This window comes from Colius striatus, chromosome 6, assembly GCF_028858725.1.
Source record: "Colius striatus isolate bColStr4 chromosome 6, bColStr4.1.hap1, whole genome shotgun sequence".
NCBI classification, from domain to species: Eukaryota; Metazoa; Chordata; class Aves; order Coliiformes; family Coliidae; genus Colius; species Colius striatus.
Window position 1 is genome coordinate 37350070 of NC_084764.1, and position 18526 is coordinate 37368595.

An 18526-nucleotide genomic window follows, 5' to 3' on the forward strand; every position below is an offset into this window, starting at 1 on the left:
AAAACAGTGTACAAGTTCTTAGGCTTTACTGCCATGAATTCTTAATTGGGTGGGGATGAAGGTAACTTTGTGGGGAAGCACCTGTGTATATTCTTTCTCACTATTTGTGTGCATAATTGTTTCAATTGAAAATTTTCTGGCTTTTTTGTTTGTTTGGGCTTGGTTGGTGTGGTTTCACTGAAGTTACTGCTGCTCTTGGTTTTCTATAAGCAGGAAAAGAGAGTTTATGCACTTGAATAAATAAAACATAAAACATGAAAAGTCAGTGAAATTTGATTTGTATCTATAGGTATCTTTATGGTTTTGAAGAGTACTGCCGTTCTGCAAACATTCAGTTTAGGACCATCCATCACAATGAACCAAAAGTGGTAGAAAACCTACAGAAACACGTGGAACCAATGGAGGAAAGTGTAAAAGAGGAACAAAACATGCCCCCAACAGAAGTTAAAAAAGAAGCAGAAGAAAACTATTCCAGCAGTGAAAGTGAGAAAGAAGAAATAGAACTAAGATCCCCAAGGGTAGGTGTCTGGAACTGATTTCTATTTAGTGCCTAACAAAACCCCTTTGTATAGTCAACAGTTTACATAATGAGTTTTCCCTTGCAGAGTGATTGTAGTTTGAAGTAGCACTTGTAGAAGCATGGGACAGAGTTCTGTGAACACTGAGTTGATGTTAAATGTTAACTATGTTCTACCTGTGAATAGAATTTGTTTCAATTCTTTCTTCACATTCTAAACCATCCATGGGATTTGCTCAGGGGGTGTTGGATGTCAGATATTTTTCAATTCAGGGATAGCTTGAGAGCTACTGAGAGCCACATGTTACCAGAACAGTGAAACTCAGCAGGACAGTCTTGGTTATGGCTGAGAATTTCCACAGGCACATGGAGGCTGGAGCTTTCTGGAAGAAGCAGGACTATCAAGGGAGTGCTACAGCTTTAAGAATCAAAGGAAGACCCATTTGTCCAACTTGGTTTTTATCACAGTATCACTTCTTTTAAAGAAAGAAAAACTGCAATTCTACAGTATGTAGACAAGAGGCATATTCCTATGAATATGCTGTAGATATGTGGGTTGTGTTAGTTACATAGATAAGACTAGTGACTCTCTGACAGTGAATACTGAACCTGATGGAGAATATAAGAGTACCTGAAAGGTATTTGAATATGACTGTGTAGTGCTCTGTAGCACTCCTGTTAATTCTGTCAAAAGCACATTTTGTGTTCCTTAACAGAGCATGATTGCTGAAGGACAAGTAATTGCTTCTTTTTAATTTTTTCCAGTTGTAAGGGCTCTGTTCAACTAAAAGTAATTCTATTGACATACTTCTTGCAAACCAGCTTTTCAGGCAAGTATATGGCCTTGAACATAATATGTGAAGAGACAGAGTGTGAACTTCAGTTTAGACTTGTACTGCATATTAAATTTCTTTCTAACTGCAAATGTTTTTTCTAAGCTGCAGCAGCCCTAGTGAACATGGAGGTGTGGCACTAGCTTTGTTGCTAGTTTATTCTTTTGGTTTGGTTTGTTTTGTTGAAAAAAAAATGCTGAGAAGATAAAGTAATGGAAGAATTTTTTGTCTTTCCTATCATTGTCTATCTCTGTAAATTTGTCAATATTAAAATATTTTATTCTGTATTTTTTTTTACTTAATTCAATCACAATCTATTTATGTATTGTTATTTTTACAAATTATTTCCCATTCTACTGCTGTGAATTGTAACTATTATAGTGCCTTCACTACTATCACCTTGGATTGCCTCCAAGTAATTAATCTTGCATTCATAATGTATTTTAAATGTTCTGATTACAAAGCAATGACCTTACACAAGAGACTTTTACTAGCAAAATGGTAAACCTGTACTGGATCCCCAAGTTACCAGATCCCCCAAATCACCAGGCTCAGATAGTCCCAGACTGCAGTTGCCTGGTTACTCTGCCTTTTAAAAGTGTGATACTTAAGGATTTTGTAAAGCTGCCAAGTTTCTGTTCTATGAAATCAGCAGGTGGCTATTAAGATTGAAGACACTGAAGGGAAGATGCCTTCTCTCAGTACTTCTGTACAAGCACGTTAATTAATGTTATTGCTGCAGTTGAGCAAGGATTTTTGGCCCTTTCTATCAAGGCAGCAGGGCTTACAGGTCCAAACCAGTGTCCCAGAATCCTCCAGAATCACAGAATGGTGGGGGTTCAAAGGGACTTTTAAAGATCATCTAGTCCAAACCCCTGCTAAAGCAGATCCACCTAGATCAGAAGTTCGTCAAAAGCTCATCATCCTTATTCCAAACCAAGCAGAACGGCGTTATGGTTTTTTTCTTCTTTGATAATAAGACTTCAAGCTATTATCTTACGACTTTAGTTAGAATATTTTGCTTTTTGGTATTATCTCCAGCTTTTTTTCCATACAGGATTAGTAAGTTTCACTTTCAGCTGAGATTTGGAGAAGCTATACAGAGAACAATTGACAGGAGTCATTACGTTGCTCTTGTTTCTGTTCTAGGGACGAAGAAGAAATGCCCGTGATGCAACCCCTGCTAAAAAAGATAGTGAAGAGGATAAAACACAAGACAAATTGAAAGACAGTAACAAAGAAAACAAAGATATTGAAGAAACACCTGAGAATGCAGAAAAGAAAGAAAATGAAACTCTGCTAGGGAGAAAAACTACACCAAAGCAAAAAGAGAAAAAAATCAAAAAACAGGGGGATTCTGATAAAGAGTCAGATGAAGAGGAAGAGAGGCAGAGAGAGAGGTAAACATTAACTTGTATCACCTTCTTAGGAGTATGTCTGTGTCACAGTGGAGTCATAACCCAAGCAGGACTATACACACAGCTGGAAACTTGATCAGTTTCTAAAACATGGGAGTCGGGGACCTAATTTACTCAGCCAGATAGGAAAGGGCAAATTATATTGGAAGTTTGTAGAGTCTGCTGTACTTTATGAAGACATCTTTTTCTGGTAAATGCCAGATGGTATTTTTCACTTTCATTTTCCTGAAAGTCTTGCAAGGTTGTGTTAGTTTTATCACTCAAGTATGTACAGGCACCAAGCAGGCCAGGCTGTAAGTGTGCCAGAGGCTGTGTGGATGGTGAGCAAATGCTGGGACAGACTGTTCTGGGCTGGTGAAATATCAGTGAGAACCTCTCTTCTCCTGGGCTTTTGCTTAAGTGGTTAGCGGTGGCTGGTGAACCCACAGCTTGCTTTAGTGTTACTTAATGTATTGCAGGCAGGCAGGAAAGGGATCAGCTGATATAGCAAAGAAGGAAAGAGGGAGTTTGAAGAGAACCTAGAGGTAGGTTGAAGACAAGGGGATGGAAAGACATGGAAGGACAAAGCATCTAGAGACTAAGCTTGACAGTTTGACTTGGATTTATAGTTCTGGTTGCAAATGAGTAGACTAATTTATTCCCAGAGCAGACCTCTTCTTAGCTGGCCAACTTTGGCTGCAGTCAAGGGCAGTGTTCTACCTACTTAAGCTGCCTTTCCTACCTTGTTTTTCTTGTTCTTGTCAGCACAAGTGGTTAATGACTAAAGCCCGATAGACGTATAGCGTCTTTTCTTCTGAAAAGCTTTGAGGAGTGGGAAAAACAGGCCCTGATTTTAAAGAAAGTGTGACTGTGCAGTCAAAAAATTAAACTTGCAGTGTGCAGAAGTGCTTGAGAAGAAGAAGGTGAAGGGTGGGTGTGCAGCAGGTCACAGAACTGTGACAAGTGATGAAAGCATTGGAGAGTTTTCTTTAAGTGGTGTGGACAGTGCTTGTCCTCTGTCTTTTAATTGTTTCTCACAACGAGATAGTTCATTTTTCACTGAAAGCTAGGAAGTAAATCTCCTTAAAAAGCACACCCATAGCTTTTTTTTTTCATTATTTTCTTTCCTGGTGACATTTTTGGAGTTTAACTTTCACATTATGCTAAGTTCACCCTAAAATAGGGAAGTATGGGTAAAAATAAGTTAGCTTGTAACTCTTAGATGTAACCATTATAAGAGGTAGATAGAATTAATGAGAGCTGTGTAGACTCTTGCAATCTTAGTTAAACAGTGTTGTAATCACCTTGTTTTGCAATGGAATGGTGTTTGTATCCATGCGAGGATCACTACTGTGGCAGCTGAGACTTAGGGGCACTGTTAGTGTTCTACAGCCTATGAAGCAAGCTCTAGAAGAATGTATTTTTCTAATATTGTGTCAAAATCACATCTGTTTTAAAAACTGAAGTTAGTTCTTCCTATCTTATTTAGAGGCCAAACAATATTTTATATTATCAAAATGTTCATCCAAGAAAATAATCATTAAGCTTTGAGGTAGTTGTACACCTATTAAGTTGTATTAAAAGGATATATTTTTTCTGGATATTTTAGGCACTTATCCTGACTCTCTCTAAGTTCTACTCTTGGTTTCAAAAAGCTGTGTCCAGGTTAGCTTTAGAGGCAGTGCAGCATGCAGAAAACGAACAACAAAAAAAATCTTGCAGCCTTTTTCTTTTGTAGTAGCTTGGCTACACTGTTAAATGTTAAAACATTGAGTGTCACTAATTAGTGGGCATTTTAATACTTTCCTGCAGGGAGGAAATGGAGAACAAAGGAGAATCAGAAGGTGAAGAGGATGAGGAAGACACAGAACCCTGCCTGACTGGAACCAAAGTGAAAGTAAAATATGGACGTGGAAAGACTCAAAAAATTTATGAAGCCAGTATTAAAAGCACAGAAATTGATGATGGAGAAGTTTTATATTTAGTTCATTACTACGGTTGGAATGTAAGGTGAGGCTGATGACTTACCTTTCATTACTTTGTTTGTTAAAAGGCTTATTTGTGAAAGAATTATTGTTTCTAAGAAAACAAAAAAAAGGCGGCTGATCAATGACTTTGCTGCAAATGCAGTTATTAAGGTCTGACTCTGTTACACTTGCTATGTTAGTGATTTTGTTCATGGTATGGCAGTGTTGCATTGAAACTCACAATATACTTCATGTTTCCAATTTTCCATCTGGCTTAAAATGAGTAATCCTCCCTCCTCACAGGAGTATCCCCTGAGTCATTGTATCAGCTAGCATTCGTTCTATCAGATTTTGTCATTTAAAGGAGTCGCTGATAATGGTGAAGGCATCTGCAATTAAGTGTGTCGAGCACTGACATTTCAACAACAAAATCTATTCTTGTATTGAGTGTTAACTGTGACTATAAAAAGAGAGGGTAGGAGAGGGCTAGGCAACAAAGAACTACAGGAAAAAGTCATCAAATGCAGCCATGCTTTATATTCAATAATGCTGTAGAAATAGCTTTGTTGTATTGTGATTATGTAGACAAAAATATCACATAAAACAGAACACTTTCAGTATATAGCTGGAAATGTGCCAAATCCATACATTTCTAAGTAAACTAAGCAAATTTCCTTTATGTGGTGTTGTGGTTTAACCCCAGTCAGCAACTAAGCACCAGGCAGCTGCTCCCTCCCTCCCAGTGGGATGGGGAGGAGAACCAGGAAAAACAGTAAAACTCGTGGGTTGAGATAAGATCAGTTTGCAAATGGAAATGAAATAAAAGCTGTTAATAACAATAATAATAAAATACATAGTAATAATTGGAATGAAAAGGAATATAACAAAAAACAAAGGGAGAAAGAAAACCCAAGAGAAGACAAGTGATGGCCAATACAGTTGCTCATCACCTGCTGAGATTAAAGCCCTGCAACAAACTCCCTCCAGCTGATACACTGAGGATGATGTTCTGTAGTATGGAGTAGCCCTTTGTCTAGTTCAGTTCAGGTCAGCTCTGCTGGCCATGTTCCCTCCCAGTTTCTTGTGCACCTGCACGGGAAACTGAAAAATCCAGAACTCACGGTAAGTGATAATTAGCAACAACCAAAACATCCCTGTGTTATCAACATTATTCTCACACTAAATACGAAACACAGCCCTGTAGCAGGGAGAAAATAGACTATCTCAGCTGAAACCAGGACCTGTGGCAATGTAAAGTTTATTTGGGGCGGGGGGGGGGTATCTCCCAAATACTTCTATGTCTCCCTTTTACCTTATTAATAACTCAGGAGACTGTGAGGAGCGCTCATAGTGTATTTGTACTCTTCAGAGTCTCATCCAGTTTGTTGCTATAATTTAAAAACTTTACTTTTTAAAAACACTGTTGAGGGCTGGCATGGTGAAAACTGCTTGAGGATAGGATGTGAAATAACTGACAAACTTCATAGCTGACTTAGTCCACCTAGTTCCAGTACTTCGCTAGCAAGAGGCAAGCAAATTTGCACCATCGTTCCCCTATCCCATATAATTATTTATATGGGCTGAATATATAATTCATCTTTCTAATGCCAGATACTATATGTGTTTGTAAATACGTGCCCTGCTTTCCTAGAACTCCTGTAAATATTTCTTTTGTACCTCAGTCCTTTGATCCTTTTATCACAAACAACTGTTTTGTGTGTAGTGATAACAGTATGTTGTTACTCGCTTTTAGGTATGATGAATGGGTGAAAGCTGATCGGATTATCTGGCCTGTGGACAAAGGAGGACCAAAGAGAAAACAGAAGAAAAAAACAAAAGTAATGGTTATTTCAATAAGTTCCCTGTAGTACAACACTTAATGACTCTCCCTGTTTCTTGTTTAAAAACCCAAAAAGTTACTCAGTCCACAGTCTAGCTTTTTAATAGAAGCAAGAGAAAAGGTTTGAGCAGCAGTGGAACATATTAATGAGAGTTTATTGTTTTCTCCTCAGACTAAAGAAGATGGTGAAAAGGATGAGAAGAAGGATGAGGAGAAACAAAAATCAAAGCGTGGGCGACCCCCTCTGAAGTCGACTCTTCCATCAAACACAGCTTGCAGTTTATCCAAAACGCCAAATAGTGAAGGTAAATCAGGAGCCAGGAGTGCACGGAACCACTTGTCAGATTCCTCACCATTACCAAATGGAACAGAAGGTACAGCGGTGCACTCGTGTGCTGGCAGGGGAGTGCATGTAAACACTGGTCTGATGCGGGGCGTTAATGGGACAACCTCAGCCAGCACGGTGCTGTCAGCAGCAGCTTTCCAGCCCTACGTAACCAGTCAGTGAACAAGGATTGGAACAAAACAGATTTTGGCACGGATTTTATTCTCTACAAATGAATACTTTCCATTTTGATTTTGGCAACGCCTTGCAGGCAGACAAGCCATAGCTCAGGAGTGTTTGATTCTGATAGAGGGTTAGGCAGCGAGTCATCTCAGTCCTGTGTACACTTTTGAGCTTCTTTCAGCACCCTTTTGAAAACAGGTTTGATTTTTATTTTACTTTTTTCTTTTTCCCCTCCCTCTCCCTGGGAACTTTACTCATAGAATCACAGAATGCCAGGGGTTGGAAGGGACGTTTAGAGGTCATCCAGTCCAACCCCCCTGCCAAAGCAGGTCACACAGGAACACAGCCAGGTGGGTTTTGAAAACCTCCAGAGAAGGAGCCTCCACACCCTCCCTGAGCAGCCTGGGCCAGGGCTCCCTCACCCTTACGGTAAAACAGTTTTTCCCTTATGTTTAAATGGAACCTTTTGTGTTCCAACTTGTTTCCATTACCCCTTGTCCTGTCACTAGATAGAACAGGAAATTCTTGTGGAAGCAGCTGAGCTGACACTGCTGAGGAGCACAGTTTGCTCACAGAAGAGCTATGGCATGAAAGTGACTGTGCAAGTCATTCCATATTTTTTAGCCAGAGTCTTTCAGTCCTAATCTTGAACACACCAGACCCAGTGGTATAACGATAGCCTTTACTATGGTAATTAAGTCCTCACTTCAGTACTCCATAATCCAGCAGGGTTAATTATATACAAACAGCAGCAATATTTTTGGTATTTCTAAGCCTCTGTGAACAAGAAGCACAGTGAAATCACCGCCTCCTTTTAGTACAGGCCCCTGAATAATCTCGTGCTAAATGCTGCTGTCTATATGGTATGTGGTTTCTACACTGGTTTAGGAATGAGATGTCCATATTGTGGTGGTTTGCTTTGCTTTACTTTTTGTCTGTTTGGGGGTGCATGGAGGGGAGGAGTCTTATTTTTCGTTTCTGTAGTGTTAGGCGGGAGAGGCAACATCCACAGGTAGAGACAAAATCATGGGAATCTCTAAAACAACTCTAGTTTTTTTGCTACTATAAACTGTAATTTCTTTCTGTTGGTTATTTGGGAAATAGTAGTAGCAGAATCATGGAATATCTCAAGTTGGAAGAGCCCCAAAAAGATACAGTCCAACTCGCTGCTCCGTGCAGGAGTACTTAAAGCTAAACCCTATGACTGAGAGCATCATCCAGATACTCCTTGAACTCCGACAGTACTACTACTACTAATGTAGGGTCATAGAAATGTTGAGTAGAAACAAGGACTGTAATAAGTGTGTTGAACAATGCAGGAATTTTTAAGTGTGCAATTGTTTATTGTAAACTGATGTTAATACCATAGTTTACATGGTGGGGGGAGGGAAGGCGGTTGTATGGTTGGAAAAAGAAACTGTGTTGTAATTGATGATTTAGGGTGACATTTCCTTTTTTACTATTTTTTGCAGACTCTGGCTCATCTGACAGTGAAGCAGATGAGTCACCTGAAAAGAATTTGAATGAAGAATTTTCTCCAGAAAGTTCAGAACTGGAAAAAAGTGAAAAGCTACATGATGAGAAGCTAGATGAAGAAAACCCAAAGATTCCTCACGTGTTGAAAGAAAATGACAGGACTCAAGTTCAGCCACTAGAAACATTGAAACTGGAAGTTGAAGAAAGTGAACAAATTGTTCAGGTTTTTGGAAATAAAACAGAACAGATAGAAGAAATCAAGAGAGAGGCTGAAAAATCACCTAAAGGAAAAGGGAGAAGGAGCAAGACAAAAGATCCCTCTTCAGAGAATGCAAAGGTTTCACCAGGAAGCCAAGAAGAGGTGGCAAATGAATCTCTTACAGATCCTGAAAGATTAGATATGTCTTCCTTGGACTGTAAAGAAGTTTCCAGCACTACTGAAAATGAAACAGAGCTTTTAACAAAAGATAAGAAACTTTTGAAAAGGAAAGCTTTGGAACAGGCATCGCCTGAGAAGAGAAGTCGACGGGAGAGTGAGATGGAAGTGCCAAATATTGTATCTGAAGAGCAGACCAATGAATGTACCGGAACAGAGGAATGTAGAGGGATAAATGCTGAGGAGTCCCTCAGAACTGAGAACGAGGAGATGCCATCCTTGGTGGCAGAGTCGGTTCAGCGTGGCCAGGAGCTGAGGAATGAGACCTTCCAACAGCCACCTGAAGAAAATGAGAATGTTCCCTTAAAAGACGAGGACGATGCAATGCCTCAGATTGGTCCTGAAACTTTGCTGTGCCATGAAGTAGACTTGGATGATTTGGATGAAAAGGAGAAGAGTGGTAGCGAAGACACAATATCAGAAAAGTTAGACTCTAATGCTTCAAATTGTAATCCATCTGCCTTACCCCCTGCTGTCCAGTCAAGCTTTTCAGTGGCCTCACCTCTGACTCTGAGTCAGGATGAGTCACGCAGTATCAAGAGTGAAAGTGATCTGACCATTGAAGTGGACAGCGTGGCAGAAGAGTCGCAAGAAGGTCTGTGTGAAAGTGAGTCTGCTAATGGATTTGAAGCCAGTACTACGTCAAGCAATTGTAGCGTAGCGGTGCAAGAGAGAGAGGTCGGAGAGAAAGGTGAGTGTTGCCTCTGAAAAGTCATTCTCAGCTCTAACCATTTCTCAAGTGTGCCGTCATTCTGCTAAAAACTGCTGGCTTGTTTTGTCTGCTGGGTTTATATTTCTTTGTTGCCTATAAAAAGAGCTTGTTAGTAGCAGAAACATTTAAAGTACTTCAAGAAGAATATGTCCAGCAGGTCAGGGGAGGTTCTGCTCCCCCTCTACCCTGCCCTGGTGAGGCCTCATCTGGAGTCCTGTGTCCAGTTCTGGGCTCCCCAGCTCAAGAGGGACAGGGAACTGCTGGAGAGAGTCCAGTGCAGGGCTGCCAAGATGATCAGGGGACTGGAACATCTTTCTTACGAGGAAAGGCTGCGGGAGCTGGGGCTGTTTAGTCTGGAGGAGACACCGGGGCGGGGTGGAGGGGGGATCTCATTAATATTTACAAATATCTAAATGATGGATGTCAAGAGGCTGGCATATTGCTTTTTTTCTGTTGTATCTGGTGACAGGACAAGGGATAAAGAGATGAAGCTGGAACACAAAAAATTCTATTTAAACATAAGGAAAAACTATTTTACTGTTCAGTTGCGGGAGCCCTGGCCCAGGCTTCCCAGGGAGGGTGCGGAGTCTCCTTCCTTGGAGGTCTTCAAAACCCGCCTGGACATGTTCCTGTGTGATCTGATGTCGGTGGACCTGCTTCGGCAGTAGGGTTAGACTGGATGATCTCTAAGGGTCCCGTCCAACCCTACCATTCTGTGATTCTAAGTGTCTTTTTTTTCATTTAGGTCAAAAAAGGCCAAGTGATAGCAACAGTGGAACACTGGCAAAAAAACAAAAGCGTACTCCAAAGCGAACAAGTGCTGCAGCCAAAAATGAGAAGAATGGAACAGGTACCTGCCCAGAGGGGGAAAGCCATGCTGTCTTGTAAATGTATAGAAAGGCCCATGGTTATCACTGTTGGCTGTTATTTCTGTTGGCTGGGACTTTGTTGTCAGGGTTTTTCAGTCTTAGTCATCATGATTGTTGGCTGTTAACTGGAGAGAACTTGCCAGCTGTGTGGCAGCAGTGTTATGGTGAAATTTCTTGGCTATTTTTAATTACTTCATAAGGAAAACCTTCCAATAACTGTGTGCATTAGCAGTTACTAAATATTTACCATTCTGCTTTTTTTGATATATTGGGTTGATGCCGAATTTAAGAGAGAGGAGCTTGCTCTAGTAGAAATATCTCCTTGAAGGTCTTAGCATAATAAGTCTTTCTCATGGGAAAAAGTGCATTCAGAAAGTACATAAAAATATTTTATGCTAAAGAATAACTTTTCATCAGAAGAGATCCTGTGTGTTTTCATCTCAAGTATGTGAATTTTTAAACGTTTTCTAGAAACCTGGATATTTGTGTTTTTGTAGCTCATTTTTCGGTGATCTTCTGATCAGGGAGTCAATCTGTTTCAGCCCTTTGGCAGCATTATGATAATTTTTAAATATCAAAGTAAAATATTAATAATCTGACATAGAATATTCAGACATATTTCCATGTGTAAAACTTTGCCGTTATTATGGGAATCTAAGATACCAGTTTAAAATTTTCTGTTCTGTGTCCAACACATCCTTTTAGATGTGGAAAGCAATTTGGTAAACACGCACAATCATTCACTCCCTACTTGTATTAACACAGCTTTAATCTTTGAAAAAGGAGTTCTAGTGTCTCCTTTATCTTAAAGCCCCAAGCCATGTGATTTTATCAGAGCTGTCTGATTAAAATAAGCTGCTTTATTGCTTCTTTTAAAAAACTTGACTTTTGCTTTTTAACTAAAGGCCTGGTCAGCCCTTGATTTCTTATGCATGAAGGATGAGTGCACTTGAGAGTTCAGTGTGTGTTGTGTCTGATAAGGTTACACACTGTATCTGGTTGGGTTTTCCCTTGGTTGCGTTCTGGAAGAAGGAGCAGGAGCAGACTTTTCTTTTTTTCCTTCCAACTACAATTTTTTAAATGTCAAGGCTTTTTTATTTCTTTTACTGCAGGACAAAGTAGTGACAGTGAAGACCTTCCTGTTTTGGATAGTTCAAGTAAATGTACTCCTGTAAAACCCATCAATGCATCCAAACCACAGAAAATTTCTCGCTCCCCTGCAAGAGTTATTTCCCCTCACATCAAAGATGGAGAGAAGGATAAACACAGAGAGAAACACCATCACCAGAATGCTTCGCCTAGAGTATACAAATGGAGTTTTCAGCTCAGTAAGAATTCTTTTAAGTGGCTTGCTTAGAGGGAATTGACAAGAAAATTTCTTTTGAAAGGAAAATGTGCAAATTTGGGGAATCTAAATTAGGTATAGCCTGTTATGGTGTAGTTATGGAAGTGTCTTTCATGCTGCATCTTGTATGCTCTCAAGAAGCATTTGCTTAGAATTGCCTTGATGAAGCTATTTTTTCTTTTCTTCCCATTTTTAAGATGAACTAGACAATATGAGCAGCACTGAAAGGATCTCCTTCTTACAAGAAAAGCTACAGGAAATACGAAAATGCTACATGTCCTTGAAGTCAGAAGTAGCAACCATAGACAGGAGAAGAAAACGATTGAAAAAGAAAGACAGAGAAGGTAACTTTCAAATTCGCTTTATGCTTCACATGAGAAGTTAATTTTTTTTTAAAGTACATAACTCAAAGCAATTCAAGGTGTTTTTTATCCAAGAGATACTGCCAATTAAAGGCAGCATCATCTGTTTATCCTGTTTATGTGTCCACATCTTCAGAGAAAAGCATTTGTGGCCTTTTAGAACTTGAACTTAAAGCCATTTGCTATTTTCTAATTGACTTCCTAGTGCAAGGTCTGAGTTTTCAAATTGGATTTATCTTTTTATTTGGCCTGTGATGAAGAAGGGTCAGGTTACTCACCCACTTTGCATGACTGTAGCAGTGAAAACCACTGGCAAAAAAATCAGTGTTGAGGTGTCTGTGACCCTGCTACTCATTTGAGGTCTTTAAATCAACCTTATTAACCAAGGAAACCTTAATTCAGATATGTACTTTGATAATCTGATGCTGATCTGTCATTCTGTATACGCAGTGTCACACACAGGAGCATCCATGTCATCTGCCTCATCAGATACTGGAATGAGTCCATCATCATCTTCTCCTCCACAAAACGTGCTTGCTGTCGAATGCAGGTGATACATGTTTCTCTGCCTTGCCAGCAACTTGCTGCCATGGACATAAATCCTGAAATTCTACCACAGAAAGCACTCAACTCGTTTGACATTGCCAAGTATATTCTGTACACACTTCCACTGCTGGACTGTACCTGTTGTCCCCTCCCAGACCCTCTTCTTTTGTTTAATTTACTGTTGAGAGAAATTTAAGCTCATTGGTAACCTAAGATTCGTAGGCACAAGGTGACACATTTGTCATTGTGTTTTGGTTTTGTTTTTTTTTTCTTTTTTGTTATTAATGCAGAGAAAGGGCACTTATCAAATTTGACAAGTTACGTCCAGTGAAGCATTCAGGTGAATTCTAGGGAGATCTTAGAAAAGCAAGTGCACCAGGCAGAGACATCAGAGTATTCAAAAGAATCGAGTAACTGCTGCACTTTCACTGATCTGTACGTTCACCTGTCGGTGAGTAGTTCCTCTTTGTGGAAGCACTTGCTATACAGAACTGCCAAAGTACGTGTTCAGCAGTGTGCCCAGTTTTAAAGGTGTAAATGGGACAAAATAAATTGTGAAAGGAAGTGTAGTTGACTGAAAACTACAGTTGTAATAAGTCTTCCACTTTTTATAGGATTTTTGAGCACACGATTATGCAAATATTTTAATGTTTATTAATGTTTACAGTGGAATTGTGAATAGGTTTTCAGTGGACTATCTTATCCCTTGACAAAAATATTTTGTCTTTTTTCTATGTAATTTCAGAGTTTTTATTTTGTTACAAAAAGACGAAAAATGAAATATATAACAACAGTGAAGTTATTTAACAAGATTTCTAAAGCTGAAATTTTTGTGTAAAATAAGGTATCTTGCAACTTGTTAAATATATTTATTCAGACATTGGATGTTGTATTTTTATGTATTTTTTAAAATATTAATAAAATTGGAAAAAAAAATCTAGGTTAGTTCACTCTTTGGCTAAAAACACACTTCTCAGTTATGGCTCTTACCAAGGTTTTATCCAGTGGCCACGCCTGTATTTCACATGGGTCTGTCTCCGTGTCCCCCACAGCACAGATCCCCTTGGCAGGCATCTGGATTAAACAAGGACTTCATTTGGAAACTTTGGCAGTCCTCCTACTTGACATTGTTTTGAGGAACAATGAAAAGGAAAAAAAAGTGTATTGGGTTGCCCTTTAAGGATACTTCGTCACAAGGTCTTACGTTTGCTGTACTGCCGAATGAATTTATATCTCCCAAAGTTGAGATGCAACAGTAAAGTAAAGCAACTGTGTATGCTTTGTCTGTGGATTGTCCCACGGGCAGATACAGTCTGTAAATAACTCTTCCAAACATGTGTATTTAAAACAGTTTGCATATACATGATGTATAAAAGTGATTTTTTTAATTGATTTTTTTATTCATGTTTGTACATTGAGAGGGGTTGGTGACCCCTTTTTCTGTGTTTAATATGCTGTAGAGTAATAACATAGATGCTCTAGACTGTATATGGGGCTATTCTGGGTCACACGGCAGAGAGTCAGAACGGAACACTAGTGATGGCGTAGCATTACCAACATTGATGTTTCTTGAAATTTCATTTTACAACATTTGTCAACTTGTGATTCCAACTCCTTCCATTTTCGCAGACAATTAAAGAAAAAGTACTCTTGTAAATGCACTTTTTCTGTCTTTTCTTAAGCAAAGCAGAACTATTTCAATGTAAGATAACTATGGAGCTCACTAGACAGCATTAATAAAGGCCATGTTTTAAACATAGGCTTTATATTCTATTTTTATTTAAGTGATTGTTCTTGTAAATGTCTGGACTTAACCTAAATAGGAAAATTAATCTCCATCAATTGTTGTAAAGACCTTTTTTTTTCCAGAGCTAACTTTTCCTGTTACTCTCCTAATAGCTATGAATAAAAAGCAATACGCATGTACAAGGAAAGCCCATGGGTCACGGTTTCTCAGATCCTCTCCCGCAGTCTGTAGTTGCAGAAGCAAGTTCTAAGTTCAGTGAGACTACAGGATTAGTTACATCTTCTGCAGAGGTACTGCTGTCTCTGACCTGTGTGGAACGGTAAGCAGGCAGATCCTCACTCTGACCTGCTGCTCCACATCTCTGGGAACGTTTACAATCCCGCATGCAGGGGCATGATTCCGTGAAATAAAGAAGCCCGTTCTAACAGCAGGTTGCTCCTTGGCATAGAGAACTCACTTCCTTACTTCCTCTTTCCACGTGCGTAGTACTCACCAGGCAGACAGACAAACACTCCCCCAGGAACAAGTGGCATTGCTGTTCCTCAGAACGTGACATCTGCAAGAGAAGGTGATGGACTTTCTGCCAGGCCACTGGCAAAGCCTCTATGTTGGCTGATTTCCCAGTGATAGCTTTCCAGAACAAAGCGTATCTGTTAGCCATGTTATTCAGGAGATGTTTAAAGTAGTTTCTTAGGATATTTACAAATACTACAGGGAAAAGAATACTAATTCAATGCTCTGGGACTGTCCTGTACTAAAGGCAAAAATCAATGACAAACCTCAGTGGGCCTTTTTATTCCTAACTTTACTATAATCCCCTTATTTCTGCTTTGTTGACATTGATACCAAAGCGCCTTCCAGTATCTTAAATGAAAGTTTATGCTGTTGAGAATGCAGTAATTTTACTGAATGGGTGTTTTGGGGTGTTTGGTTCTGGTTTTTCTTAAAGTAAGAGGTGTCATGTTTGCAAGAGCAATCAAAAATAAAACACCCTGTGGGCAGGTTCATGCTGTTCTGCCTTCTCATCTTTTACAGGTTTTCTCAAAATTACATCTGTTATTTGAAGCTTAGTTTGGAGGTAAAAAAAATATATTATGGGGTCAAACTCTTTTAGAACTGTTAAAAGGAACAGGGCTATAAGAGAATTCAGACGCTCCCCCCACCTCCTGTAACAGCTGTCAGATTTCTGGGAGACTTATTGTATTATTTACCTGAGAGTAGGAAAAAACTTGAAACATTGGCATGCAAGGTAAGAAAAGGTTCATTTCCCTACTTATTCTATTTTTTACTTTCCTTCCACAAAGTATAGTAGCTACACCTGCAATAATGAGTTTTTGTTTTCTCTCTCCTGTGTGAGCTTAGCAATATCCAGTTAAATCTCTGCTTGTTTCTGGCTCCTCCATTGGACTGTGGTTGTGTTAAGAAACCTTCCCTCACTTCTGCAGTTTGAACAGATGAGGCAGGAAAAGTAAAGATGTTAGCACAACAATAAGCAGAGGTTAAACAGTAATGAAAGAAAAGCATAACGAGGGCAAATAGAAGCGGGTACCTTCATGAAGCATAATGCTTCTGATCTTCAAAAGGAGCAGCAACCTTTAATTTGAAGGGACAGCAGCAGAAGAGAAAAGGTGATTAAAGCACCTCTTCACTGATTGTGGGGTTGTGCACAAGTTCCAGTTTAATCTGTTTTTTTAAAGGTGTATTATTAGATAATCTAGGTATAGGGATTTTTAAAATGGATTATCTATTCTTATTTTACATATAGAGAGCCACCTAGTAATGGCTGCTGCAGTGACTCATGGCTCTGAGGGGGAGCTGGAAAGAGAATCTGAATCTTAGGATTGTCAACTCCAGTGTCTCAGTCAGACTGTCCACTCTTGGAGAGCCTTCTCTCTCCAGATAGGTTTGTCAACCACATGGAATTTCACATTTAAAACTCTGAACATTCTTATAAAAGGCACTTCTTTTCCACATTAAGAATACTCTCGGATAACTGAGGCAGCCAAGTGGGTTTTCTGGGCAGCACTTACTGGAATATTTTTACAGCAGTAAATCTAAAATATGCTGTTTTCTTTTTAAGAGAAGAGTGTATTTGGTTTGATTGCTTGAAATGAATCTGACAGATGAGCCGCAGACATTTATAAGCTGAAACAAAAGATGAATGCATTAGCAAAATTATGTTGAGCTGTTTACTTCACTGTGCTTTTTGCATTTTGCAAAATTTGTGCACTCAAATCTTGGTTATTTTTGCTTCTCTGTACTTGGGATTTTATTATTTGCTACGATGTGTAGGATAAAGACTACCTCTGGAGATGTAAGGAACATAATAGTGCTGTGGAACCTATGTGGGTATTGCCAGAGACTGACTCACGGTGATTCCAGGGCTTAGGAAAAAGACATAATTGGCTCACACTATCAAATGATTGCCCTAAAATTTTGAGGAAAATCTCTTATTTTACTATACTATCTTCCACCAAAGATGTCTTTAAGAGTTTTCTGGGAAGGTTTAAAATAATTCACCTTTATTTGGGGTTTTTGTTTTGTAAATCTGTGAGTTCCCCAAATTCCACAGGCATTTATTAGTCTCATCCATTGCTTTGGAGGAATATATAAACTCATTTTTTGCCTTAGAGTGTTACTGGTCTGAGTACATGCTTGTTTTAATCCAGCTGAGTGGTCGATTTTGTGATTTGTCACAACCCAATGCCAAATACTGCACTGTCATTTAAAGAAAACTCCATAAAGGTAAGGCAGTCTTAATTGTGAATGCAGACTGTTTCTCGCCCTGTCTAAGAATAGGACTTTCCTGGCTTCCTCTTTGTTTTGAATTCTCACAGCACTATTTATGATACTATTCTTGCTCATTTTCAGAGCAATCCCACTTTCCATTTTAGAGCAGAGCTGTGATAGTTGGTTCTCCTTCCACACTGCAGCTACCTGCTATATGTGTTAGTACCAAATGCTGTTACTCTGTACCAATAGTTTTCAAAGGTGAAAAAGTTGATGTTTTGTGACTCTTGGCTTTAACTCAACTAGTATTGGGGGAAAAAAACCCCCAGGAAGTATTGTGATACTTAATTTCTGGGTTTCATTGCTTGCCAGCAAAGAAAATCAGCATTGGAGCTCCATTACAGCTGTGAAAACCTGCAGGTTGTTTCAGTTGTGTGTACTGAACTCTCCCTCCAAGCCTTGCTGGTAAGGGACACAGTGGTGTGTTAGTAGCAATGTCTCTTTTTTTTTTATTCCTGCTCTTCAGAGTAACCCAACGTTTCCATTCCAACCCTGTCGGTGTCTTCAGCTATTTCTAAACTACTCCTCCTCTAATCCTTCATCTGGGTACAGCTTGACCTAATTTGCTATGATCCTGCCAGTGATGCCAGTTATGTAAGGAGAGGTAAGATGTGGAATTTGTATTAAATACTTCGTTATATTGAACAAGGGTGCATTTTTTAACAAGCCACTTGCTTTCGTGTATGCACAGCTTAAACTCCTATCTCTTGATGCTTATTCATTTGCTGAAAATTCCTTCCCTTAGGAATGGGTACAGTTTAAAGCTTTTTACAATGAGAAAGGAAAAAAAGAAAAGAAATCCAAACCTTTGATGCCTTCTGCTTACACTCTGCTTCTTACCCTGACAGGGGCCACTGTGTGCAACCCAGCAGGTTCTCCATGGTGTCCTGCTTTTGTAGTCAAATCTCAGATTGCTTGTGTTGAGTCGCTTACAATTGTTTCAGACACTGTTCGTTATTTTTCCTCTTTCATTTCAGTTAGTGGCTCCAGCTCTCCTGCCTTCTCCCCACTGACCCCACAGCCCAGCGGCACCCCTCCTTCCCTGGCCGCGCCCCGGACACCTTAGTCACCTGCGGCCAGCCGCAGCACCTCGCTGCCGCTCTCATCTATCCCCCCTACGTGCCCTGAAAGCAATAAAAACCTGTAAGAGACCTTCCCCCCACCCTTTCCTCCACCCCCGT

At 39.6% G+C, this 18526-nt stretch overlaps 1 protein-coding gene across 2 annotated transcripts in view; it reads left to right on the forward strand.

The window, feature by feature from the left end:
* ARID4A (AT-rich interaction domain 4A) overlaps positions 1–14465 on the forward strand; it is a 50413-nt gene extending 35948 nt beyond the window's left edge. The window contains exons 15-25 of one of the 2 annotated variants that reach the window (XM_061997600.1): positions 290–518; positions 2500–2750; positions 4560–4757; positions 6468–6552; positions 6727–6928; positions 8535–9665; positions 10432–10536; positions 11668–11883; positions 12098–12244; positions 12713–12812; positions 13099–14465. In XM_061997600.1, the coding sequence (XP_061853584.1) occupies positions 290–518; positions 2500–2750; positions 4560–4757; positions 6468–6552; positions 6727–6928; positions 8535–9665; positions 10432–10536; positions 11668–11883; positions 12098–12244; positions 12713–12812; positions 13099–13159 (2725 nt within the window). In that variant the 3' untranslated portion in view covers positions 13160–14465. The remainder of the gene's footprint in view (positions 1–289; positions 519–2499; positions 2751–4559; positions 4758–6467; positions 6553–6726; positions 6929–8534; positions 9666–10431; positions 10537–11667; positions 11884–12097; positions 12245–12712; positions 12813–13098) is intronic. The other variant, XM_061997601.1, reaches the window with a different exon arrangement.
* The last annotated feature ends 4061 nt before the right edge of the window (positions 14466–18526 follow it).